Raw genomic sequence first — 27500 nt, 5'->3', positions numbered from 1 at the left:
CAGCTCCAACTAGCGAACAGTGTTGGGCACCGATAACCAAAAAGTTAACTCTGATAATGATAATCCGATAACCCCAATTTTTAAGTCCGACAACGATAATCCGGTAATTATAATACAAAGTTATCGGAAGTTAACGATAATCAGATAACGATAACTACTTTTTAACAAAAAACAAGGAAAAAGCTTCAAAACCCATAGAAAAGGCTTATTGCTGCCGGAGCCGGACCTTCTTGGCGGGCAGCTCGGGGGTGGCGGAGCCAGAGCTGCGCACGCTGCTGTTGCCAGAGGTGTAGTGGTGGTGCTTGCAACGGCCAGAGCCAGCCTTTATCTCCTCCTCAAACTGGATAGCTACGGATGGGTGGGTCCTCTTGATGTGGGACTTCAAATTATTAAGGCTCGTGACATGGCCTCTAGCTATTTTCTTGGTCTGGTGGAATTTTTGGCACTCAAAATAGAGTACCTATTCGTTTTCCTTAGCCTGACAGCTGAGCTTGAAGTCGCGCTCCAGATGGGGCCAGGGGTTTTGGAAAGGCTCCTGGTCCTGGCTGGTGGCGGCCTGGCTGCCAGATGGCTGAGAAGTTTCCGCCACAGACAGAGAGTCAGATTGGGACTCAGTAGTTCCTGAGACAGAAGCTATCTCAATGTCGAGAACTTCTTCTTGGTGTTCCATGGTTGTAGACTGTAGTCTTGTAAGTTGCAAAGAATGCTTGGTAACTGGTAAGCAAGAACTGAACGCTATCAAGTTGACGATGATACTGAAGAACCTGAAAAAAAGTAAAACGATAAAAATGTTATCGGGCAAAAAATTATCAGACTAAAAAAATCGAGTTATCGGAAGTTAACTGGTCCGATAACGATAAATGGAAGTTAACTTCCGATAATAGTCCGATTAAAAAGTTAACTTCGATAATTATCTTATCGGATTATCGCTTTTGTGCCCACCACTGCTAGCGAATGATATACCTCCAGGATTCAAGAAAAAGTGATTCACAACATTGGTGTGGGATAATAACGACTTCAGCGAGGAAACGCTCACAGCTATTTTCATAAGTTTTCAACATTTTCCCTGGTCTATGAGTAGTCATGAATTCTCTTTCCAAGAAAAGAGGTGTAAAACACGGAGTTGCATTATTGTCCATCATGGTGGAATTTTTGTCCATATTTACAGGTAAAGGAATCACACACACACAAATGGGATAATAATTCAGACAAGCGCCCGCCATACCGAAACCTCTGTCACTCGGCCGACATCACTGCCCTAACTGCCCCGTAATCAGAAGCAGATGACGCAGGAGCCCGACGTTGACATATCATCATACCACCATCCAAAACCATGATGTGGACTGGATCAATTCAAAGGTATATTTATATTATGTAACGATGCAAAATTATATAAATTTATACAATGCTTGCTTGACCACAACATGGAAAGAGGTCTACCCGAAAGCGTAGTGTGCGTATAGAGCAGCGTTTCTCAACCTTTTTACCCTTGTGGAACCCTTGAAATAGTTTTCATGTCTCAGGGAACCCCTGCATAAAAATTATTATCTACCATTATTAATATCTAGCTCTTTTTTATATTTTTATCGTAGTTCTCGTGATAAATATAATATATATTTTTTGGGATACCTGGTTTCAGGAAAAAATGACCCCCTTTTCGTCAAATTTATTGGCAATGAAAAAAAAAACATACTGCTCATTTATGAGACCTCACACCGAGGTTTTAAATCACAAAAAAAAAATTTTTTTTTGTTTGAAAACGTCATTTTTGAAAGCGTTTGTCAACCCCGAGTCTGTTTGACAATTAAAAAGCACACCTCATGTAACTTGATCAACAAAACTTAAACAAATAAAGCTGAAGCAATAAAGGTAAACAGAATAAATAACAAAATTACGAATATTAAATCAAACAAAAACTACTCAAAAATACATTAGCCTATTTATTACTGTTTCTCGTGGAACCCCTCGCGACCTCTTGCGGAACCCTAGGGTTCCGGGGAACCCCGGTTGAGAAACACTGGTATAGAGGGAGGATCGTATCCTCATGTACACACATTTCTTTCCACTGTAAACTCGGTCTGACTCTGGATTTGAATTGTTAGTCCTATTTTTTAGGGACGGAAGCTGAAATGACAGGAAGATGGATATACAGGAGCGAGGTAGACTTATAGATCACGCTGTCTGGCTGTGAATGTACAGCCAATATGCTGAGGTTAGTGAAATGTAATGTCATGAAAATATCAGTTACTAGATTTATGTCGAACTTGTATTATATTATTTTCATACTGTAACAAAGTTCATTTCCTATCTTCCATGTATAAAACCAAACCGCTTTATTGCATACCTCGGTTAATTCCATTAATCGTCTTGCAAATGGGTTATGCAATTAAGTGGGCTGGATTGTACATTTACAATGACACCTGTCTGTCCATTTTCAGTCCAAGGACATGCTCCCCAGGTGGACAGGCTGCAACCAGATGCTGACCAAGCCTTCAACCGCACTCTGTAAGATTGGTTATATTCCAGTCATTGATGCGAGCCCCACCGACCTCTTGACTATAAACGCTATTCTGCAGAAGAGTTCTCAGATCGTGGGAGATCTGGACGTTCCATCCATGGTTCTGGTTATGGATCAAGCAATTTCTGCGAAGGCGTAAGAAATTCGGTGTCAAACTTCGCTGGACATGAACACACAACTGATACTTCGATTGGGAGAATTTCACACCGCCATGGCCTTTCTTGCTGTCATCGGTAAACGGTTTCGTGACGCAGGTCTCCATGACATTGTCATCGAATCTGGAATTGTCTCTGAAGGGTCGATAAACACAGTGCTGAATGGTTATCAGTACAACCAAAGCCTACGATGTCACAAAATCATCGCTGAGGCCATGCACCATCTGCAGTTGCATGACTATCTCGAGCAACTACCGGAATCGGGACTTGGCACTGCCTTACGACTGATAGCAACCATCCAAGACAGTTTCCCTGGGAGGTTCATGGAGTGCATCAACCAAGAGTCGGTACGTCAATTTCTCGAAGGTTACCAGACATACATTCTGGAAAAGTGCAATGACAATATAACATATGCATTCTGGACGTCTTACTTAGAAATGGTTGAACTGTTACTACTGTTCATACAAGCTACAAGGGAAGGCGACTGGCAACTCCACCTATCATGTGTCCGCGATATGATTCCATGGTTCTTTTCGTATGGAAGAATTAATTACTCCAGTTACCTTCCTCTCTATTGCCTCGAAATGAGAGATCTGGAGCATACTCATCCTGACATTCATGACGAATTGATGGTTGGGAAGTTTGCGGTCCAGCGCCAGCAGCATCATGGATTTGCAATGACCCCTTGTGATTAGATGATTGAACAAACATTCAATCGTGATTCCAAAACAAAAGGAGGCATGAACGGCATTACCATCAACAAAGGGGCAGCACATCGATGGATACTTAGTTATCCAGAGCGAGCCATGATTGCTGGTGTCTGCCACTCGATGTCTGGAAAAACTAAGGACCCTTCTGGTACACAACCGGAGCTGAACAAGCCTCGAATGAAGAAAGATGAGCAGGCGGTGCAGGATGTGATGGCTACGATGGAAGGCTTCACAAATCCATTTTGCGGCAAAATGGGGATAAACAGCTGTGGAATATTTATTCAGGCACTGCAGCTACAGACATGGTAAAATCGGTATGGCGAAGAAACCTTCAAAGAATACATCAGGGAGCGTTTACTCGATGGCGAAAAGGATGTCTTTGACAAACTGTTTCTGCCAAAGATTAAAACTTTCTCTGATATTGGAAAGAAAGTTAAATCTAACATCTCTCTCAAAATGCGTTTATGAAGGAAAATAGACACCTGTTGGTTCGAATGATGGTTATCGCTGAGGAGAAAGGGTTGGAACTAAAGGACCTGGTGACTTATCCTTTATGTTCCGTGCCGTTGGCGTTCGCAAACTACGATGGTTCGCTGACGAAGACTGACAAGGCAGCACTCGTGAAAGAAATCGAGAGGTGTGCAACGGTTGACTTTTCTGAAGGAAGCACTGACGTGAGCAGAGAGACTGTTGTCATTGTGGATGCAATGGCAATGATTCAACAGCGATGCCAATTTCCTGAAACATTCGGTGACTTTGCAGACTCGATACTAAACCAGCTGATTTCTCTTTCCCGGAAACGTCATGCCAAGCAAATAGATTTCGTAATTAATAGGTACAGAGACGTGTCGATCAAAAGTGGAGAGCGAGAAAGCAGAGCTGCAGTGGGTCAGAGTAGAGTCCGTACAGCCCGACGAGAACAAAAGATGCCCAAACAGATGAAGAAATTCCTCGCCTGAAGTGAGAACAAGGACGCCTTACTGGTATTCATGGTTGAGGAATGGAAGCAATCCAAGCGAGAAATTATTGGTGATGTTCAGCTGTTTGCTACATGTGGGAACTGTTGTTACAAAGTATATGTCGCCCTTGATGGAGTTGTCACGGTTTAAGATATCCCCGAGCTTCATTCCGATCATGAGGAGGCAGATACAAGGATCTTTCTCTATGCAAGTCATGGGTGTCAGTCCTGCAGACAGCCGCTGGAAATCGTCATTTGCTCACCAGACACCGATGTGTTTGTCCTCGGCATCTATGTGGCTTCTCTATTGTCGGCTCGCATTACATTGCATTTGACGATCGCAACACGTCCACGAGTTGTCAACATCATTGAAATCAGTCGGAATATTGGCCCTATCGTGTTGGAGGGTATTTTCGGTTTTTACTCGTTCACAGGCTGCGACGCTGAAGGTTCCTTCAAGGGGAAAAGCAAGGTGTGTCCTCTGAAGATGATGCTGGCTTCCCCGATGTACGTCAAAGCTTTTCGTGAACTTGGGGCTAACAGCTTGTTTCGTAAAACAATGGGGGCTATGACATTTTATATATCTTTTTTTTATTTTTTAACTTGTTTCTATTCCTTTCATCCTATAAACCATATACTAAAGGAGCTGAGTTTCTCCATAATACTTTATTCTAAACCATTTCTGCTGTCGTAGAATAATACAAATTGTACCGTTATAAAGGTAATAATCTATTTCCTTTGTGAGGGACAATGATGACAATCGATTTGGAACAAAAAATTGTTTAATCACAAGCCTGTCTGTTTGTGAAAAGACTGTGAAAAGCCTCTTTCAGAGTTTGAAAAAGAAGAAGCGCGAATTGTTTCTTAACACTGGTTCGAGCGGAAATGTTTATTACTCAACCAAAGCAGTAACGCTTTATATAATTTTGTTTGCTCCTTCCATATCCTTCTCCACTAATATTTCTCGACGCAAAATAAAAACTAAAAAGACTGATTGGCAGGATCCACAGTGAAGTGGTCCACACATCTGATGTCTTTCCTTCGAGCAGCCATGATTGAAGAAATTCTATCAAAACAAAGTTCATTCTCCAAGAGTTCACCGATGCGTGTGACAAAGGCAGCGTAATTTTGCTTTATTTTGAATGCTTGATAAAGAGAGGCCTGCATTCTTTTAAATAATTGTTATCTCATGATGATCATGATCATTATGAGAAGAGCTTACTGTGGACTTGCCAATAGCATGAAAGTGTCGATAAGACTTGGATATCTCCAAAGGCCTGCTGCTTGATATTTGTTTTTAAAAATTATTATTATTCTAATTCTAGTTCTGAGAACATTTTACCCCACACATTTTTGAGAAAAATGACAAGGGAAGGGTCTTTTCAACTTTTGCTTTGCATTTCCGAGCCTGATCTCTATTTCTTCCAAGCCACCATTTTGTCCGAATCTCTGTGGTCGCCAATGCTGAGTGCGTGAGTGGAAGATTTGATTGGTTGAGATGGCATAATATTTTGTCCAAGTTATGCTAAACTGGAGGTTTTTGGAAGTGCCAACAAGGTGTTTTGTATTCTCGTGTTCAACAAGTACATGGTTGAAATGAAATAAATTGTTTTTTTTTTCTTTTTCTTTTTGAAACTTTACGACTGTTGATGCACCGTCTTTTACACCACCTTATTTAACACGTTAAATTAGTTATTTGTGCCTGTTGTTTGTGTCCTTTATGTTTAACGTCCCTAAAAACTAAGTTTCCTGTTTGGAATGTTTTTCAATTTAGTTTGACTGCCAGAGACTGAGGCAATTACTTCACTCATCTCTGCGCATGCGTGCTCGGGATGAGACGCCGTGCAATATGTCAAATTCAGAGCCAAAGTACTGCCAAACTGCATGTTTGTGTTCCGATTTGTGTTCTACGGTGTACAAGGTATATAATTCAATTGAAATTGAGTAGTTCCTCCATCTACTGACGTCTATAGACAGAATGAACCAATTGCTTAACCCTGCCCTGCTCTTTGCACATGGGTAATGAAGCACGACTCACATCGACTAATCAAATCTAAACACTATCTATACTTGGCCGTGCTTGCTAGGAAATGCATGAAATTTCTCCATTTAATGTCACAGGAAAATATCTGAGTTATTTTTCCGAGTTAACAGCCAAACTCAGCTTGACTCTGCTCAGAAGCGCACCTCGCCACGTTTGCGTTTGGGTACTCGGATCACGTACAGGACGTCAAGGGATATCATCTCTCACCCGAGCTTAAGCTCAGCCAATGCTTCGCTCATATCAATCACAGTTACTTTAGACGAGCGTCATTATGAATCTCGATTGCTGGCATTAAATACTGCATAACATTCCATCAAACAATCCTTGCAGAGCGAGTCGAAGTGAAATTTCCTTTGAAAGTCTCTCCATTTTGTTGAAAATACAATCACCCACAAAAATGAAATGGCAGCCATGACAGTCATACGTGCAACTTTGGAGAAACCTAATTTTTTACATGGTGAAAATTGTTGAAATACAGATGAGATTACCAAAAATACTTTTAAAAAAAACGTGAAAACAAAACCAAAACCCTGATGTGTTTTTCTCGACATACATGCTGCCATGGTTGCAACTTCCTTTGTCGCTGAGCATACATTGACATCTTAAGATTAATTTAGTTTAATGTTCCATGTCCCATGGATTCAGTTTCCACATTTTCCCACCTGCCATCTATAAAAAATTTTTCATTTTATTATTCACTGCATTTCCCACATGACCCTGGTGGCAAAATGCACCACCCAGGGGCGGCAGAGGATTTAAGGGACGTAGACACTACTGGATAACCATGCTACTGCCTACCCCGTGAAAGACTGTGGAAAAGTGGCATATCTCAACTCGACGATAAAGAGAAAACAGACACCTTTCATGTTTGTATCTGTTTCTGAAAGAGCAAAACAGTCCAATGAGGACTTTTATGCAGATGGCAATGTTCTGTTTTGCTAGTTCTGTAACCACAGTCTTGACTACAGAAGACTTGACACAGTTACCTGCTTGTAAATAATATTCGACCTGGCAGACTGATTTTCATGACTTCAAAATCTAATGTATAAAGCTGAGTTTGTGTCTGTGGGTCTGTTTGTCTGTGGGTCATAAGCGCCGCACATTCTACAGGCCATGCCCTCCAGCCGTCCAGAAATCGCCACCATCTTTTTCTCTTCACGTAGCTCAGATTATTTTAAAGGCCTCATGTACATTTGAAGACTGAACAACGCATCTTCCATCATTAAATGCAGATGCCATTTTGAGAGAAAAAAAAATGATTACAATTCAAACGTGGTAATGCATGTTTTGTCCGCAGTGATCGCGGCAGCTGTCTAATGCACACCGCCCAATGAAAGTACATTAATTCTCATGTACAGAGGAAAGGAAATGGTGATAAATCATTTTTAAAAAGAAAAAAAAAAACTTTGTAGGACGTCAAACGCAGTTACTTTCTGTCTTTGAGACAGTGACGTGTCACTTGTAACTCAATGTTTGCTTTCCAGAATTTGCAATGACTGTTGCAAGCAAAAAATATCCTGTTTGCTTCCTTGCGAAGTATGAAAAAAGACGTCCCTACACATGTCATCACGCAGCGATGTCTGCAATCGCAGGAATGCACTAATAATTGGAGCCTTTTTTTCTCGTACTGAAACTCATGGGAAAATGATATGATAGAGGACAGAAAGTTTATTTGCTGATTACTATGAGAGGGAGAAGAAGAAGAAGAATAGATTAACAAGAGTAGGAAATAACATGCGAACATGGCAGTTTCGTGCGAGGTGTCTCACTGTCACCTAATCTAATATATAAAGCTGAGTTTGTATGTGCGAGTACGGTACGCTTTCATGACAACGAAGATACTCGTTAATATTTCAAGTGTTTAATTTTTTTAAATGTCCTTTTGTTCGTGTTTTGTAAGTACCATATGCTGTTGAGATGTCCAGTGGTGTGTTGTTTCCAAGCAGCTAAGTAACACTTGCCAAGCCAGCCGTTCCTTATCAATGGTTTCTGGTGGAGTGCTTAAGCCACTTGGCAAGCGCTCTTCAAGAAACTTGGTAACTGAACACCTCAGATTCATGACATGGCGATGAGGATAAACATCAATAGCATTATTTCAGCCATATCGATGAATTTGTCTCATGTGGTGGGGTAGGAGGAGGCAGGAGAAGGGTGGGGTGGGAAGAGGGACCCGATGTTGCCCGGCAACGCCGGATACCCCTGCTAGTATTCTATAATTGGTGCACCGAGACTTGATAACACGATTTTGAGTGTTTAAAAAAATGCATATTTTTCATGAATAAGATCAAATGATTATAATATTAAGCAAGTTACTGAAAGAAAATAAAATAAAAGCAGGCTGAACAGAGTTTACATTTTGTATCCCACTGATGTGCCGGATCTGAATCTGGACCTGAACCAAAATCAAATTGGTTTATTCTCGTCACCAAACCAACTCATCCACCCAGTTTTGTCATAACTCTTCCACAACTTTTTGAAATATCGTTTTTGGTCCAATCTATCTCTCTCTCAATGGTGAAGAATCACAAAAAAAATTCTCACATTCAGATCTTCACCAAAATCTATTCGAAAATAGAAAAAAAACAACAGACATTGTCAAAGCTTTTCGTCTTGCAGCTCGTCAGGACACACTTAAGAATACCGGATATGCACAAACAAAATGAAACCATTCATTTGTTCAGAGTTGGGGATTGGTTCTTTGGACTGTTACTGACACGGACCAACACATCATGGCCTTGAGGCACTGAGGGAACCCATGACCTCCCATTTTTCTATGGATCCAGGTCAGAACAGATGCAGTGTTTGCACATACTCTTTTTGTTTGCAAAGAATAGGAGCTCGTGTGTGTGTATAAATGTGGCTTCACGAACACGTAAATGTGCTTCTGTATGCACACGTGCCACAATCTGGAGCTGTTCAGCTTGATAGTCCTGGGCACATTTGGGGTTGTTCAGGAGGTGCTGACCAATGGCAGAATCACTTTGAGCAGGCATTCTTGTTAGGTTCTTGTTCAAACGTGGCATTTTTATTTATTTTTTTTGCTGCTATTTTTAAATTTTGGACCACCAAACGGTTATTCAAAATCTGTTCAATTCTTATCACACACCCAACCTGCCCACCAAATTTTGTCTGAATCTGTCCACAACTCTGTGAGATATCCTGCTTGCAGACAAGCTGACAGACTAGGGTAAAAACATAACCCTTGTTTTTGGAATTAGGGCAGTGACATTTTGGAAAATGTGCTTTCACAAGGGGTCCATATTGCTAATGATTGGATTTGTGTGGGGGTAGACACCTATAGGTAAGGACATTCAGGACTCTGATCCAGCGGTGATGTACATCCATGGTAAGGTCTTTGTCTGCTCGCATTGTAGTATTGAGCTTTGGCTTAAGTGTTTTCTCATTTTCTTTCAGCTAGCCAAGCTGGTCTCCCAGGGTGCACAGCAGCTGGACAGCATTCAGGTCTGCACTGTGCAGCTCGATCAGCGTTTTCAGTCTCTGCAGGAGCATTCGCAAAGGTATCCCCCCCCATCGCCATCCAATTTTTTTTTAAATTATTATTATTATTACTGGTGGACACTTCCGCCCGAAGGGCTGTAGTACCCCTCTCGGCCCACCTTTGGTGGGCAATGTGCTGCGGCTGTATTGGAAATGCCCTTTATAATTTTTGACATAAATTTTGTTGATCACATGACTTACCCTATATCGTAAGATGAAGGAAGATGATTCATCTGACCGGCTACCTCCAAAGGTGGCGCTATTTCTGCCACGTGCCAATTTTGGAGTTTTGGTGACCTACACGTTTGCTCCATGGTCTTAAGATGGATTTAATTTCAAAAAATGGTCATTGGACATTTTTAACCCCTTTTCCTTTGATACTGAATTATGAGTGACAATTCAACTTATTTGTACAAGTAACACATTTTCGATCACTGGCAATTCTTTATTTTATGTTTTTTTTTGGCTTCTGGTGAATGTTCAACCTTGTTGTAGGGGAATGGGAAGTTCAGTTATTCCAGTTTTAATGAATGATGTTGCTGATTAACCTCAAGGCTAAACTTGCAAACTCTATATACACATGATCCTTGCTGCTTGACAACTGAAAACGATTAGCTTGATGTTTAATGTTGAAAATTCATCTTGTCCACCATACCATACACTCTAAATAGTTTGGTACAAATGCATCAAAAATTATCTGTTTGTTTAAAGCCATTACATGGCAGTTCATTAATTAATTATCAGACTGATAATATATGTTTAGTATTTTTGTTTTGTATTTTGTATAAATATCATAATTATGTTCGAACTTGATCAACCTTGCTAGGTTCTCCAATGTGAGCATTGAAGATGGGCAGCGCTTCCAGGCACAGTTGGTTGAATGCACGGACACCCTTCAGTCAGAGGCGGAACGGCTTTGCGCGGAATCTATTGAGACAAGTGAGCAATTGATGCAGCAAGGCACAGGGCTGAAAGAGGAGTTGGGCGCTGCTGTGGAAGAAGCTCGGCGATGCTCTGATGCTCAACTGCACGAGTTTCAGCAGCAACAAGAAAAAGAACACATCTTGCTTCGACAAACTTGTACGAACTTGGGGACTTGTCTGGAGGTTTGTATGATGCATTGTGACTACTTGCTTTTACGATTCTTTGAAGTTGAAAATCCTTCATTTTACACAGTCATTTGTCTTCTTTCTTTCTCTCCACCCCCACCTCATCTCCATGTTCTGTTTGTGCACAAATATTAAGGAATTCTTTTTCTACAAAATGCATTTCCTGCAGATATTTTTTTTCCTTTGTACTAAATAAGCTTTGCATTACCGATAAAATGTTTCACAGTCATTTCTATAAAGGTCCAGGTTCACTATGGTTTGACGGTGGGATGGGCGTCAGGTTGAGGTAGAACCCCATCATGCAGAATGACTTCCTAATCATAATCAACAATGTCACCATTGCTCTGCTGTTGTGATTTGGTTGATTGACCGTTTTTACAGCCATTTTTCCCTGCTGTGCAGGGGTTTGGCTTTTTCTTGAGGCAATGTTTTATGGCCGGATGCCCTTCCTGACGCCAACCCTGGTCGCCTCTTATGACACACAGGGATATGGTACACCTATTCTAACCGGGGCATACACCGGGACCAGTACACTGGCACTCATTTCGCCGACCTCGGAAGGATGACAGGCTGAGTCAACCCCCTGGTGTTAATTCAGCAGCCAACGGGGCTTGAACTCAGGACCCTGGGATCCCAAGCCACCATCCTAACCACTAAGCCAACACCAGGCTTTGTGATTTGGTTGATTATGATTTGAAAATCATTTGCATCTCTGCATTTCAGACCATCAGTGTTGATGTGATTGAGACTGCAGATGGGGATATAATAACCACAACTAAAAATTCACAGCATTATTTTTTCAAAGGGTGGAGGAGCTCCTTGTGAGCCAATGGCCATCCATATCTTGTGCCCAAGTGTGTGTGTGGTTGTCCTCCTGCAGTTGGGTTCCTTTTTTTAGGAGGTTGGTGGCAGGATTTTCACTTCGGCCACTGGAAAACCCTTCACTCTGCAAAATGCAAACAAAATTGAAAGCCCACTCCTTGGTAGTACCTCCTCTGCAGCTGACCTTTGCAAGGCAGCTCACCGGATGACGGGATTGGGGTAAAGCCTTCGGGCCCCCCACTCTGAGGAGAGGGAAACCATGGGATAACGTTCCCGGGTTGGATTGCAGGAGAGTGTGTCGGGGTGGTGCTCAGGTGCCGTCCACCAGACGGCAGTCTCCTTGGGTTAACCTGAGGCGGTCCCTTCGGGTGGGTGCCTGGAATGTCCTATCCCTAAGAGAGGATGATCACCTGTCTCTGTTATCATCTGAGCTGAAGCATTTGAACATCGGTATTGCAGCACTCTCTGAGGTTCTGATACCGAATAGTGGTGAGATCATGACAGGTGATTACACCGACAATTGGTCTGGTTGCTCTGATGGTTACATTGCCCAAGTTCCGTCCAATAAGCCGACTCAAATGATAATTGAGGTAACGCTGGTCAACGAGCACATTATGAGACTAAGAATTTGTCACTCCTTAGGTGTCATTTCCCTGGTCTCTGTTTATGCTCCGACTGAGGCGAGTGATCTCACCTTGAAGGACGCATTCTCTGCTACGCTCGAGTCTGTGGTTGATCAGTGCCCCAGGCGAGGTACTCTTCTAGTCTTGGGGGATTTCAATGCATCGGCCAGAACTGATGGGGATGATTATGAGACATGTGTTGGTCCCCATGGGTCTGGCACTGTGAACCAGAAGAGCACTCAATTCTTCGACTGCAAGAAGTTATGAACTGAGGCTGGCTGGTTCATGGTTTCAATGCCCCCAGGCTCATCGCTGGACTTGGTATTCCAACGCTGGTGGTGTGGCAAAGGAGTTTGACCATGTGTTCACTGATGGTCGCTGGAGGATGATCCAGAACTGCAGTGTCCACTGGAGTGTTCATTTCATCAATACTGACCACAGGCTTGTGGTGGCAACTGAAATCCAGGAGAATGGTACCATCCCAGGCAAGGCTGGATGTTGGCAAGCTCAAGGATGAGAGGGTAGCTGAGGAGTTTGTGAATGGGCTGAGTGGGCATTTAGTGGTTGGGGGGGGGGTTGGGGTCTGAGTGCTTCTGAGAGTCCTGAAAAGTTGTGGAGTGCCTTCAAGACAACCATCCTTGATGTTGCCGGTGGATGTCTTGGAACTCACCGTTGGGCGAAGAATAATTTTGTCTCAAGGTACACTGGATACAATTGCCCAGAGTTGCATGGCCAGGCTTAATGGCAGAGCTGAGCTGTTCAGGCGTACAACTGTACGTGCGCTGAGGGTAGACAAGGAGGCCTATGTGCGAGGAATCTGTGAGAGAGTGAAACATCACCTGTGGTCAAGTGATTCTCGGCCTGCTTACAGAGGAATTCACACATTGCGTGCCTCCAAGCCCGTCCTTCGGTGCACTGCAGTTAGAATGGAGGGTGGTGGGCTCTGAGGGAGAAGTCCGAAGTGAAAGCCTGGGCCGGTTACTTTTAAGCGGCTGGACCAGGCTGATCCACCAGCTGTTGAGTTGGATGTCAGGCGTGTTACCATCCCTGTTGCTGACCCTCCACTCAACTGTGATCCACCATTGTTTGTGGAAACGCAGGCTGTGGTGAACCAGTTGAAATGGGTAAAGCTCGTGGAAATTGTGGCATCCATGCTGAACTTCTCAAGGCTGGTCTAAATGTTGTACTCGTGTTGTATGCAGTTCTGTGCTCTGCCTGGAACACAGGCATCATCCCAACTGACTGGAAGAGGGGCTTTGTTGTCCCTCTCTGGAAAGGGAAGGGTGATCGCAAGGACTGCAACAACCACCGAGGGGTGACGCTGCTCTCAGTGCCGGGCAAGGTCTTTGCTCGGATAATTCTTGATGGGGTTCGTCATCATCTGCTTGAGCATGAGCACCCAGAGCAGTCAGGCTTTACACCAAAGAGGTCAACGATTAACTATATCCTTGCACTTCGGGTCCTCACTGAATGTGGTCGAGTTTCGGCAGGGGCTGCTTGCAGCCAATGTTGATCTCTGCAAAGCGTTCGATTCGGTGAATCGGGATGCCCTCTGAAGGATTCTTGGTCTTCGTGGGGTGCCACCAAAACTGATCGATTATGATGCTGAACTATATTCTGGTACTGAGAATGCTTTGAGATGTAGTGATACAATCTCAGACTTATTTGCAGTTGTTACTGGAGTTTTTCAGGGGTGTGTTCTGACCCCCACACTTTTCAGCGCTTGTGTGGACTGAATTCTGGGGAGGATGTCAGAGAGATCAAGCTGCGATGCATCATTTGGGAATCTCAAGATTTCTGACCTTGATTTCGCATCGGATGCAGTCATCTTTGCGGAGACTCTGGATATCCTTTTGGGAGCCCTCGAGTTGCTGAATGAGGAGTCGGAGCTGCTGGGATTATGGGTTTCCTGGGCCAAAACTAAGGTCCAAACTTTCAATGACATCTTGGATGCCTCTATCTTATCCATACCTGTTTGTGGTGAGGATATTGAGTTTATGGAGAGATTCACTTACCTTGGCAGTGATATTCATGTCTCTACTGGCTGTGAGCCAGAGGTGAATAGATTTCTGGGTCATGCCTGGGGAGTCATCGATTCACTGGATCATGAGGTGTGGCACTGTCCGTTCCTGTGCAGAAGGATGAAAGTCTGAGTCTTCCGGTCCTTGGTGCTTCCAGTCTTGCTCTATGGATGTGAGACTTGGACTCTGACCAGGGATCTGAGATGGAGACTTAATTATTTTTGTAACAGGTCTCTTCGTCGAATCCTTGGCTATCGCTGTTCAGATTTTATGTCCAACGAGCGGTTGCTGAGAGAGACTCAAATACGATTTGTTACCTCCATTGTCCATGAGTGTCAGCTGCGGCTGTACGGACATGTGGCTGGTTTTTCTGACGCTCATCCTGCTCACCAGATTCCCTCACCGATGAAGCCTCGTGAGTGGAGGAGCCCAATGGGAGAACCACGTGCCTCGTGGTTGCAGCAGGTTGATCGGCATCTCAAGGAGATGGGAATGGGCCATGCATCTGCCTGGGGGATGAGCAGACTGAGGCCTTTGGAGTACCGGCAGAAAGTTGATGCAGCGACGCGCTGCTCCGGCGCAAGCTCCCATACTTGATCTGACCTGACAGCATTCTTGCACCTGCTGTGTCGTGAAATACGATTAGAGTAGATTACCAATCACCAACATACCTGAGTGTGTATGGTTTTTCTTTTCTTTTCAGGACCTCATCTATTCTTTACTAGTTCTTGTTCAACAGCAACACAATGGTGACTCAGTTCATTTTGATTTGATTTGATATACCATGCTCTTTCCAGAGCATTGGTGCTGCCGCTGCAGTTTCTTGGCAAGGGTTATTCTTTGTGGTTTGCCATCGCTTTTTCCCTGCATTGTTAGTCCATGCTCTATCCTTCGAAATGCTGATCATCAACCAAGGAAGTGGCATGTACCATTTTGTCTTTGGTATGACTCTGTCAGTGTTTGAATCGCCGACCTCCCAGACTCAGAGTGGATGCTCAAACCATTAAGCAACCGATTCTGCATCCCGCCTCCCACTCCCCTCCACCTCCCCCTCACCACACACACACACACCTCCACTCCCCCACAAAGGGGAATATCGTGTCCTTGATGCACAGCACCCAATGTTGTATAACCTTTGTTTACACTTTTAGTTGATCACTTTCTCAATTTGAAATGCTGGTTTTATTCTGGTACCCATCTGACTGTCCACAAAGACCTTGCCATGGCTGTGCAATCTTCCAACAGTACATGCCAAGGAGTTTTGACAACCTTGGAGCTGATATTGGTTCATGTAATGACAGTCAACATGAGGCCTTGGTTGCTGGGCTGGATGGCTTGCGATCAGACATTAATGAGGATCGTTTGAAGTTACTCCAGCATGCTGAAGAGGCAGAAGCTCACAATGAGCAATCTCACAAGCTCCTTTGCTACATGGCGGCTTGTGAACTACAGGATGTTATTCCTACAGGTCAGTCTTGATGCTTTTGTCATTTGTGTGGACTGCTTTAAATTGCTCTCATATGCTGGAAGCTTGTTTGGCTTTGCTTTTGTTCCTCTAACCTTGAATATTCCCCAATGCTCCAAAAAAAATTGTGCAAGTTAAATTTGTCAAACAATTGCTGCGTGGAGTCGTGTTGGAGGAATGAGTTGGTGATCACTGTGCAACTTGCATTTCAGTTTGTGGTTTGCTTTATGACTGACTTTTCCCCTTGAATAATCTGATCGTGCCACATTTGATTTGACGTCAAATTGAGTGGCTCTTTCCTTTGAGCACGAGGGCTATTGGTTTACAGCGGTGTTGTATCGTAAAATACTCCAAGAATGAGGAATTCAATATTCTCCAACGGTTTTATTCAACGGAACGTCGGAACGTCACAAGCTTTGCACTGCACACCTCCTGGCCTCTCATCCCGATCTCTTCTTCCTCGTCACACCCTCTCACGTCCAGTCTATGCACAGCACCACATATTCCCCTTTCTTTAACCACATGCATACCGCATCTCGGTGAACAACAATAATGTCAATTAACTAGAAGTTGAAATGTTGTCATTGCTACAGCATGGATTAACCATAAAACAAGTAGTAATAAACAAGGCAACAGTTTAAACTTGCTTCCTTTTCTTATTCTCAAATGACTTTACATTACATCATCACATAATCTTGAGTCCAGACTGGAGGTCTGCGAATTCTGTCATCCCGGCCAACCTGCACATGTTCTGATGTGTCTTGCACTGGCGGTGCGGTGATGCCAGGAAGAAATGGTAGCTCGGCATCATCTCTTGCATTCCTTTGACAGGCAGATGCTAAATGAGACGCATTCCTGATCCATCCATCGGACAGTTTCTACGTGTGAGATCCTCTTTGCTCCATAACTTGGAGAGGCACTGAAAATTTGGATTGTCCTTTTCGGAGGGCGCCAGGTTTTCTCACTCGGATGAAGGAACCGCATTCAAGGTTCACCGCCTTTGCTCCACGGTGTTTGTTGGTGAATGCCTTTTCCTTGTTCTGCTTCTCTTGTACTCTGAGCGCCGTGTCTTTGTGTGATGGAGTGTTGGGCTTTGGCTTCTGCAATCCAGATACATGCAGCTTGGTGTGCATCTCTCTCTCCCATGAAGTAGTTCAGCAGGTGATCGCTGTGTTGTGGCATTTCGAGTTGTCCGGTATGTTTGAAGAAAGTCCGTTGTAAATGTTTTCCAGTCTTTCCCCTCAATGTTAGCAGTAAGCAAGCTTTCCTTTAAGCTTCTATTGAATCGCTCAATTTCCCCCATTCACTTGCAGGTAGGACACTGCTGACTTCCTGTGGATAATGTCTCTGTCTTTCAGAAAGCTTTCAAATTCCTGAGATGTGAATTGTGAACCATTGTCAGATATCAACATTTCTGGGTTACCTTCTCTACTAAAGACAGTTGACAGGAACTTGATCACTGTAGTGGAAGTGATCTGGGAGGTGAAGGCAATTTCTGGCCATTTGTTAAGGTAATCAAAGAGAGTGATAGCGAAACGACAATCCAATGACGCAGAGTCGAACGGCCCCACCATATTGATTGCCAATTTCTCCCAAGCGGCATCAGAATAAGGAACCGGCTATTGCGGTGATGCGTGTGTCACAGCTGTCTTGTGCTGCTGGCAAGTAATGCAAGCCTTCATTGCGGACTCAGCGTGTGCGTCCATTCGCGGCCACCAATACAGATCTCTTAACCATTGCGTTGTCCGTACTATGCCCTGGTGCCTATCATGCGCTAATTTGAAATGCGGCTGTTGCGCCGCCAGGACAAGAAGGCGGTGAGTACCTCATCATGCAGTCCTCTTGTGACAGTTCAGTTTGCACTCCGAAGTAAGGAAGGAGATCAGAATCCCGGCCTTTTGAAGTTTTCAGCCAACGCTTTGTGAGCAATTCACGCAATTTTATTTGAATGGGGCAAGGAATACAGGCAGTTTTGAGTTATTCAGCTGTCACCGCAGAGGGTCGACGTGAGCGCAACAACCTCAACATCATCCTCCAAACTGGGCACTGAAGTAGGGAGTGGAAGGCGAAACAAGCAATCCGCTGCAACATTTTCAGAGCCAGGTCATAACAACTGAATGTCCTAATTGAATAACAGAAGCCGGGTGAAACATCTGTCAGGTCAGGTATGGGAGCATGTGCCAGAGCAGCGCGTCGCTGCGTCCACTTTCCGCCGGTACTCCAGGGGCCTCCGTCTGGCCATCCCCCAGGCAGATGCCTGACCCATCCCCATCTCCTTGAGATGCTAATCAACCTGCTGCAACCACGAGGCACGTGGTCGGCACATTGGCCTCCTCCACTCATGAGACTCCCTCGCTGAGAGAATCTGGTGAGCAGGATCAGCGTTAGGATATAGCTCTGGATCAGCTCTATATGGTGTATAGCTCTGGATCAAAGAGAGCAAGAGCTGGAGTACTGACAATCAGTTCTTCAACTGAATCCAAACTTTGCTGTACTGTGACTGACCAGGACAAGGTGGATGGTCCCCGCAGTAATTCTCTCAGGGGTTCAACGACTGATGCATAGTTCGGGATGAACTTCGCATCCCATGACGTGAGCCCGAGAAAAGAGCGCAAGCGCTGCACATCTTTCGGTGGGGGTGCTTCTGACACCGTAGCCACATGAGCAGGGTCAGGTTTTTGTCCTGTGTGTGACACTACATGTCTGAAAAATGACAGCTCTGTCTGAAGTTGCATTTTGAAAGGTTCAGTTTCAGTCCAGCTGCATTGATGCGCTGTTGCACCGCTCTGAGGTATTTGTCATGTGCTTCGGGAGTCCCTCCAAAAATGATTACGTCGTCAAGCTCACACCGAGCTCCGGGTTGGTTTTATAAAATGGCAGACATCCTCTGAAAACAGCTTTGTGCTGAAGCAAGCCCGTAAGGGATTAGTTTGTGGTGAAACATTCCCTCATGTGTAATGAAAGCAGTAAGGTCCCTGCTGTTCTCATGCAGTACAACCTGGTGGTATGCACTTCGCAGATCCTATGTGGAGAAAAGTGTGCCGCTTCGCAGCTCCGCAAACATTTCCTCGATATGCGGAAGAGGATATCCATCAATCACCACTGCTTTATTTGGTTTTCTTAAATCCATGCACAGACTAATCCCTCCGTTTTTATTCATTGCCACAATTGGTGAAACCCACTCTGATGACTCAATTGGCTCATTGACTGTACATCCAGTTTTGCGGGCTTTTTCAGTTCCTGTGAAACAGCATCTCTCACAGACAAAGGTAAATGGCGCAGCTTTTGCTGGACTGGAGTTGCATTTTAATGAGATGAATAAATCCCTTTGCACAGCCCAGGATGCCTTCCATGCTGTCACTTGGAACATTTGTAACTGGGATTTGATTTGCAGTGCTTTGGGTGGTGGAAGTGATCTGACCATTCAGCAGTTGCATGTCAAGCAGTGTGACCACTCCTCATTTTCATAAATGCCAATGTGAGCTAATGAAAAAAGCCAATAATTCACAAGGTTTCGGAAAAGCGGTGATAATAGAAAACCTATACCCCAAGAAAACCTACAGAAAACCAAAACACCAAGGAGAACAATGGATAGCCAAGATCTTGTAAAAAAAAAAAAAAAAAAAAAAGCCAAGGAGTGGTCACACTGATGTTAAGTGCAGCAACCAGGTCTCTACCCAGAATGGCAGTGCCGCTCCGCACAACATAGAATTCAGCGGGCGCACAGTAATTCTCGAAAGTCACATCCGCATTCAGGCAGCCATGCACAGGTACCGGATTTCTCAGGTAGCTAACCTGGTGTAGTTTTGGCTCAGTCAGTGACACATTATTGAAACATTGCAGGTAGATGGATTCGGGAAGTATTGACAACTGCCGAACCTGTATCTAACAGTAATTCAATGTCCATCGGCTCTCCCCTGGCAGCAGTAACTTGTACAGTGCACATTATCTTTTCAGCATCGTGAGCCCTATTTTCTACACTCAACACATTCACGTCAGGGACAGTCACTTTGTGAACGTGTTTAGAGCTCCGGCATACTTTTGCAAAGTGTCCTGTCTTTTCGCATCCATAGCAGTTGGCTGCGTGATTTACAGATCCACATCTATAACACATTTTCCTTTGAGCCGGTTGAAGTCACTCATCTAAGTCCCTCTCACAGTGAGCCTAAAAGGGTCTCTTGCTACTCTGCGACTCCTGTGTCTGAACAAGGTGTATGGCCTTTATGTCACGAGCAGTGCCTTGGCCTATGATCTGAGCCTCCACTATTGCGGACTCGATCTGTCTCGCCATGGTTAGAGCTTTCTGTAACGCTAGTTCCATTTCTAGCAGTAAAAGTTCTCTAATGCGAGGTGAGTTTGTTTTCTCGATGAGGTGGTCCCGGATCATTTCGTCTGCCAGCTCTCCAAACTCACATGTGACAACCATCTCCCTTAATGAAGCAATATATTATTCCGTAGACGCACCATTTTTCTGACCACGTTGACGAAATTTATATCGTTCTGTCTCGACATTAACTCTTGGGACAAAAGAGATCCTCAAGGCCGTAAGTGCAGTCTCGTAGCTATTATCAGCATCCGTTAGTGTCGAGAAGTCTCTCTGACCTTCTGTGCCTAAGCGATGTATCAAAAGTGCGTGCTTTTGGGCATCAGCGAGTGCATTCTCCTGTATCACCAGCACGTAGTTTTCAGACACTTGGCCAAGCCATAAAAGGCATTGAAGGCTCACCCGGATTTTGCAACAAGGGTGTTTGTGAATTCAAGTTCAATCCCATCCTCGTCGCCAGTTTGTTGTATCATAAAATACTCCAAGAATGGGGCATTCAATATTCTCTAACGGTTTTTTTCAACCTAACATCGGAACGTAACGAGCTTTGCACTGCACACCTCCTGGCCTCTCACCCCGAACTCCGTCTTCCTCATCACACCCTCTAGCGTCCAGTCGATGCACATCACAAGTGGTCATTGCCAATTCTTATTGTTTTCTAACGCTTGCAAACTTTGCATTGATAAGAAAATGAGCATATATTAATTTTATTACATCTGTCACATTTGTCATGTTTTACACCAAGTGGAGTTGCGTCGCTCAACCTTCGATGCTTCTTGTGGTTATGGATTCTCTCGTCTTCCCTGTGCGTTATTTGAAACCATTTATCTTGTTTTACTGTTGAGCAATGACTTGATAAATGTTATTACTGTTGAATAATTTATTATTCTCCATGGGGCTGGTTTTCTTTATTTCCTCAGGCACCACTCCGCAACGCAAATCTTACGACATCCCACGCAGCTTGAAGCAGACAGATCCCAAAGATGTGCTCCTTCAGAAGTTTTTGCAGCACAATGCAGCTGCTCCGGCTGTTGCTGACACCGCTGATTCCAACACTGCTGCTTCTGCGAACACAGTTGATTCCAAATCTGAAGTCTTTTTCCTGGAGGAGCAAAAGTGTGACATGATTGAGGTGAGTCTTTGTACTTGCTGGGAGTTTGATTCTCCTACTCGCTGATTTTTACTTTACTCCTGTGTATATTTATTTAGTTGCTCACATTTGCATTCCTCTGCCTCCCTCTCCCTCCCCCTCCCTCCTCCTTCATCTGCCGAGTGAAATTGAGTGGAGAAACTGATAGTTAATTAATGTGATGTTGACAGAGCACTGGTATAATGGGCCAAATGACCGCTGACCACTTGTTTCCAAACTTTATTGTGTGTTGCAAAAGCCTTCTAATTGTTAATAAGGGAGTTGGGTTTTGGATTTCGTCTCGTGGTTTGAGTGGAGTCCAAATAAGCACGTGTTCAGAGTCAGTAACGTATGTGAGCAGATTTTATTCTTTTTAAAAATATTTTATTTTTCAGTCTTGGCTCTTGGAAGAGGTAGAACATAACATAACAAGAACAGAGTGGAAAGGGGAAAACACACCAACATTAGGGTGGAGGGGACCTTGGAGGCAGAATGGGCATGAGGAAGAATGAAATCAAGGGGACAGTCGTAATCACTAAAAATCAGAAAGTACGGTAGTACTGTACTCTCTCTGGAGGGATGGCGTGGAAAAAAATGTCAGTCCCATTTGCTGCATACAAAACTAAAGTCAGAGTGTCTTCTTTTAAAAGTCGCTTCGGTCCCACCTGGATTAGATATGAGAGCCTACCTGGTCTGTTCAACTGATAGTTGAGGCAGGGACCACTTTTCAGTTCTTCATACCAAGGAATGTTATAACTGAGGCATAAAACTGCATGTGCTCTGTCAGGTCAGGTCAGATTTGATCTGTGACTTGCTATAGGTATCCTGTAAACCTGTACTAACCTGTTCCATGGTCGGGTTGTCGGCGACTAAACCGTCTCCCCCACCAAGTTTCTTGGTGAGGAGGGTGGATGATGTGGACACCCTACAGGATGAAGAACAAAACCTGTCAAAGGACGGAGCTTCTTGTGAGACCGGCCATCCATATCTCGTGCCCAACTGTGTCTGCGGACGTCGTCCTGCAGTTGTTACTTTTTATGAGGAAGTTGGTGGCAGGATTTGCACTCTGGCCACTGCAAAACCCTAAATTCCGCACAACATTCCAAAAGCATTGACAAAATCTGAAACCCCACTCCATGGCAGTACCTCCTGTGCCGCTTCCCTTCGCAGGGCAGCTCACCGGATGACGGGATTGGGGCAAAGCCTTCGGGACCCCCAATCTTTGATAGGAGGGAAACCACAGGGTAACACTCCCGGGTCAGATTGCAGGAGAGTGTGTCGGAGTGGGCCCGAGCGAGTGGTCCGTGCTCTGTGGTCCCGAGCGAGTGGTCCGTGCTCTGTGGTCCCGAGCGAGTGCTCCATGCTCTGTGGTCCCGAGCGAGTGCTCCATGCTCTGTGGTCCCGAGCGAGTGCTCCATGCTCCGTGGTCCTGAGCGAGTGGTCCGTGCTCCGTGGTCCCGAGCGAGTGGTCCGTGCTCCATGGTCCCGAGCGAGTGCAGGTGTGCAAATTAGCGGTCGCCAATGGCACCTAACTTTTGTACTGGGCGGGTGCACAATACTGCCTTACCTGCCCGGCTGGCGAATCACCGGTGATTCCTGTTATTTTGTACAATTTGTACTAGCTTCTCTACTAGTTTTCTCAACAAGAACTACTGTTTTTGTCCACAAAAAATCCGTAGAAATCACCGGTAATTCTGTGGCGGCCAATTTGTCTGTTTTCATCTCGTTCCAAATCATGCGTGATTGCGCGAAATTTCTCAGTTTGGCGCGGTTTGGACGCATTTTCTCATGCCCAGGCAGTGTTGGGCACAAAAGCGATAATCCGATAACATAATTATCGAAGTTAACTTTTTTATCGGACTATTATCGGAAGTTAACTTCCATTTATCGTTATCGGACCAGCAAACTTCCGATAACTCGATTTTTATTTATTTATTTATTTATTTTTTTTTCCGTGTGATAATGTCCGTTAATCTTTTGTCCGATAACATTTTAATCGTTTCTGGGTCGCATTTCGCCAAACTAATTATCAATGTGGAGAAAAATGTACATGATTATAGATTACTTGTTTTACAAGATAATGCTGAATCAGGCCGCCGCGTGAAGAAAAATGGAAGAGAGGGCGGAGGAAGAAGAAGAAGAATAAGAAGAAGAAGCCTTGCAATGGTGTCTTTCTCAGCCATGCGGCTGCTAGGCTCTGCAGGTACTGGGTTCGGTCAAGGTTGGGAAACGTACAGATCGGTTAATTCAAACACGAGGATGGTCTAACCTTTGGCAGAGCGACAGACAATCGGACATGAGTGTTGAGGCATGGAGATAACGTCGCGCCATGTTTGTAACTGTTCTCGGTGTGTTTGTAAGGTCATGCCTCTCATTTTTGAATTAACGGTGCCTTCCTGTTTGTGTGCGCAGCGTCTGCGGACCTATTCCGTTTTCCCTTTCGGTAAGAAATGGACATTAATTTGTTTGGATTCACATTGTGTCCTTGACCCGTCCTGTTAACCTCCCAAAAAATGTTGGACTCCGTCCGGTTCAATGTGCTGCGTGTGCTGCGTGTGACGACTCGTACTCTAAAAAGGCGCAAAATGCTTTTTTTTTTTTTCTGACAAATCCTGACGCAAAAAAACTTTTTTTATTCTTGGGTTTTGAAGGTTTTTCCTTGTTTTTTTTTTAATCCTTGTTAAAAAGTAGTTATCGTTATCGGATTATCGTTAACTTCTGATAACTTTGTATTATAATTACCGGATTATCGTTATCGGACTAAAAAAATTGGGGTTATCGGATTATCGTTATCGAAGTTAACTTTTTGGTTATCGGTGCCCAACACTATGCCCAGGTTGGTTAAATGAGTGAATTTGGGTGAATGAGTGAGTTTCATGGGTGAGGTTAGGTGAACGAGTGAGTTTCATGGGTGAGGTTAGGTGAATGAGTGAGTTTGATGGGTGAGGTTGGGTTAATTAGTGAGTTTGATGGGTGAATGAGGGAGTTTGATGGTTGAGGTTCGGTGGATGAGTGAGTTTATATGTGCTGTTGGGTGGACGACTAGTACCCCCACCATTGTCCATCACCCAAACCCCCCCTACCCCATCGTCCATCACCCACAACTCCCCCCCCCCCTTCGTCCATCAGCCACAACCACCCCATCACCCACAAAAATCCGCCCCCTCCCAGCACTACTCACAACCCCCTGCCCCAATCACCCACACAAAAAGTTCCCCCCCATCACCCACAACCTCCTCCTCCCTGCATTATCCCCCCACCCCCACCCCACTCATCAAACTCGCTCATCCATCCATCCAACTCACTCATCCACCCAACCTCCTCCATCAAACTCACTCATTCTGCAAACCTCCATTAAACTCACTCATCCAACCAACCTCACTCATCAAACTCACTCATCCAACCAACCTCACTCATCAAACTCACTCGTGTGAGTATATTAAAAGTGTTTGATATCAAATTTGTGACTTTTGTCTTTATTTTATCGGGCTGGTAGAAATTCTGCTGGGCCGGTAACTTTTTCTAGTCACCGGCCCTGCTGGCCGGTGGATAAAAATGTTAATTTGCACCCCTGGAGTGGTCCGTGGTCCCGAGCGAGTTCTCCGTGCTCCGTCGTCCCGAGCGAATTGCTATGAAATAGCACCAGATTTCCATGCCGTTTGCAGTATTTATCTCCGGACGGACGTGTCTGGATGGAATTTTGTCTTCGGACGTGTCTGAGTGGTGTTTGTCTCCGGACAACTTGGCTCAGGACGCGCCAGGGCGGTGTTTGTCTCCGGACCGTATTTATAGTATGACCGGTAGAAAATGGATTTCGGACATTATTTTGTTTCCATTTTCATTGTTATTCTCTGCAGAATCATTTTGATGAGAGTATGAATTGTAATTAACGCTCCACTGCATATCTGCCTTCCCTTTACCCAGCTCTTCTCGCTCCCCCTCCCTCCTCTCTCTTGTCCCCTCCACCTCTTCACTCTCCCCCACCCCTCTGTTCCTCCCCCCCTCCTCCCTCCTTTACTATTCCCATCAGTGAAGCGACCAGTGGTATTCGCTCGTATTGCAATAAGTGTCAGTTGTTCATGTTCATTGAGGATTAGTGAACTGCGACAAAATGTAATCTGCTTTGAGCCAGTGCTCAGAGTGATTCTGTTGCTTGATTTAAGTATTAAATACGCTTGCTTGGTGTTTTAAAGAAGTAACGTAGGCAGTGATGTGTTGTCAGGGAGGAATTATTACTTCTATTGGCAGTTTTGCTAACTACCGTAGTTGATTTCGATTCGTCTTGTACTCCCAATCACTCCTCTATGAATGAAGGAAATAATAATGGGACAAGAAAAAGAGCAATGAGAGATTGCAGACCCTTACCAGGATTTATTTTGAGTGCTGCATTTTTATAGGTTTTTGGGTAAATCCAATATGGCTGCCAAACCATGTGACCTACGACATCATATGTGACCCTTTTGTTCCTCATGGATAGGCGGTCATATGTGTAAAGTTTCACCACGATCTTTTGAGCCATTTCAGAGCAGAAGATTTTGGGAGGTTTAAAAGAAACAAACAAAAAATACAATATGGCTGCCGAATCTCGTGACTGATGACTTCTTCAAAAAAATTTTTTGTGGACCATTTTATCCTTGATGACCCTCAATTTTTTTTTATCCTGATCGGATGTGGCATTTCCACATATGCAATTATGACGTCTTAAAAATACCACACTCATTCCCCATGAGGAGTACTTGCTATGTGCCACTTGTACATCCATTTCTTGGGGAACACTTGTGTGAAGTTTCCCCTGGATTTGTCCAGTCGTTCTGGAGGTTTTTTTTTTTTTATAGGTTTTTGGGTAAATCCAAGATGGCTGCCAAACCATGTGACCAATGACATGATATGTGTAAACCTTTTGTTCCTCATGGACAGGCGGTCATGCACGGAAAGTTTTGCCTCAATCTGTTCAGCCACTTCAGGGAAGATTTTTGAAGGTTTAAAAAAAAAAAAAAAACATTTGTAGCAATATGGCTACCGAATCATGTGACCGATGTCATCAAGAAATTTTATTCTGTGGATTATTTTATCCTGAGATGACTCAAAATTTTTCATACTGATCAGATGTCACGTTATACAAATGCAATTATGACATCATAAAAAAAATCGCACTCATTCCCCATCAGGACTTGCTATTTGCCAAATTTCAATTTTTTCCTTGGTGTGGTTTCATCGAGAGGTCCAAAGTTTTTCCAATATGGCCGCCACACCACGTGACCTATGACGTCATAATTATCTCAACATTCTACATGCGTAGTTGCACCAATGGTGAAAATTTCGTCTCGATCCGACAAGCGGTTGCGGAGAAGAACCCAAAAGTTCTGTGCAGACAAAGACAAACAAACGGACCCAAATGCAATACCCTCTCCGAATCCTTCGGCGATGGTGAGAATTGGCCAATTCGACTTGTACTCCACAAAGGCTTATAGGCTGAAAAATAGTCGATGTCCATAAGTCCGATTTGCATCCAGAAACAGAGCAATTCTGGTTAATTAATCATTTTGAAATTGCCATTCCTTCGTTTAAATGCTTAAACTTATGCTTAAAAGACCATTTGGCACCTGCCATTGCAGTAAAAATGGCAGGTGAAACGTGCCTCGGCTAGCAGAAGCGAGTCTTAAAATGCACACACAGCGCATGTGCGAAGGGCCTCATTAGCATTCATACTTCATTTTGAAGAGGCCCACATTGGACGTGGCTGTGGAAAAGGTCAAAGTGGAAAAATAAAGAAGGGAGCTTTGCTTCTTAATGTTCCATAATATGATTAAAAGATTGACAGATGAATTCTTGCTCACAACAATGACGACCTCTTCTGCCTTTACGCTTGACCGACTGAAAGTTATTGAACTCTTTGAGAAGCATTGAAAAGTGCTCACAAATTAACGGAGGTTCTCGGGTTTGGCAAAACTCAAATTCAGAATATTTTGAAGAGAAAAGCAAACCTTGGGCGACGTCTCAAACAATGTGTCTGGTGACCGGAGAAGATGAGACCTGGAAATGAAGACATCAATTGCCTAAGTTGGGAGTGGTTTGAAGATGCAATGAATGGTCGGGCAGATAACCGCTGTTGAAGGAAAAGGCC

At 44.2% G+C, this 27500-nt stretch overlaps 2 protein-coding genes across 5 annotated transcripts in view; both read left to right on the top strand.

Moving 5' to 3' along the window:
- Positions 1-85, top strand: part of LOC147034161 (uncharacterized) — a 10840-nt gene extending 10755 nt beyond the window's left edge. Inside the window, exon 5 of the mRNA XM_085870882.1 lies at positions 1-85. This exon is cut by the window's left edge and continues 528 nt beyond it. Within this exon, the coding sequence (XP_085727008.1) occupies positions 1-36 (36 nt within the window). The 3' untranslated portion in view covers positions 37-85.
- KIF11 (kinesin family member 11) overlaps positions 1-27500 on the top strand; it is a 146950-nt gene that overhangs the window by 66624 nt on the left and 52826 nt on the right. For all 4 annotated transcript variants that reach the window (XM_085877547.1, XM_085877558.1, XM_085877530.1 and 1 more), the window contains exons 19-22: positions 9800-9903; positions 10710-10989; positions 15704-15926; positions 21168-21379. In XM_085877547.1, the coding sequence (XP_085733673.1) occupies positions 9800-9903; positions 10710-10989; positions 15704-15926; positions 21168-21379 (819 nt within the window). The remainder of the gene's footprint in view (positions 1-9799; positions 9904-10709; positions 10990-15703; positions 15927-21167; positions 21380-27500) is intronic.

The sequence above is a fragment of the Eptatretus burgeri genome, chromosome 1 (assembly GCF_056783735.1).
Source record: "Eptatretus burgeri isolate ZD-2024b chromosome 1, Ebu_testis_v1, whole genome shotgun sequence".
Lineage (NCBI taxonomy): Eukaryota > Metazoa > Chordata > Myxini > Myxiniformes > Myxinidae > Eptatretus > Eptatretus burgeri.
The sequence above is the reverse complement of the archived record's forward strand: the minus strand, read 5'-3'. Positions and strand labels throughout refer to the sequence as shown.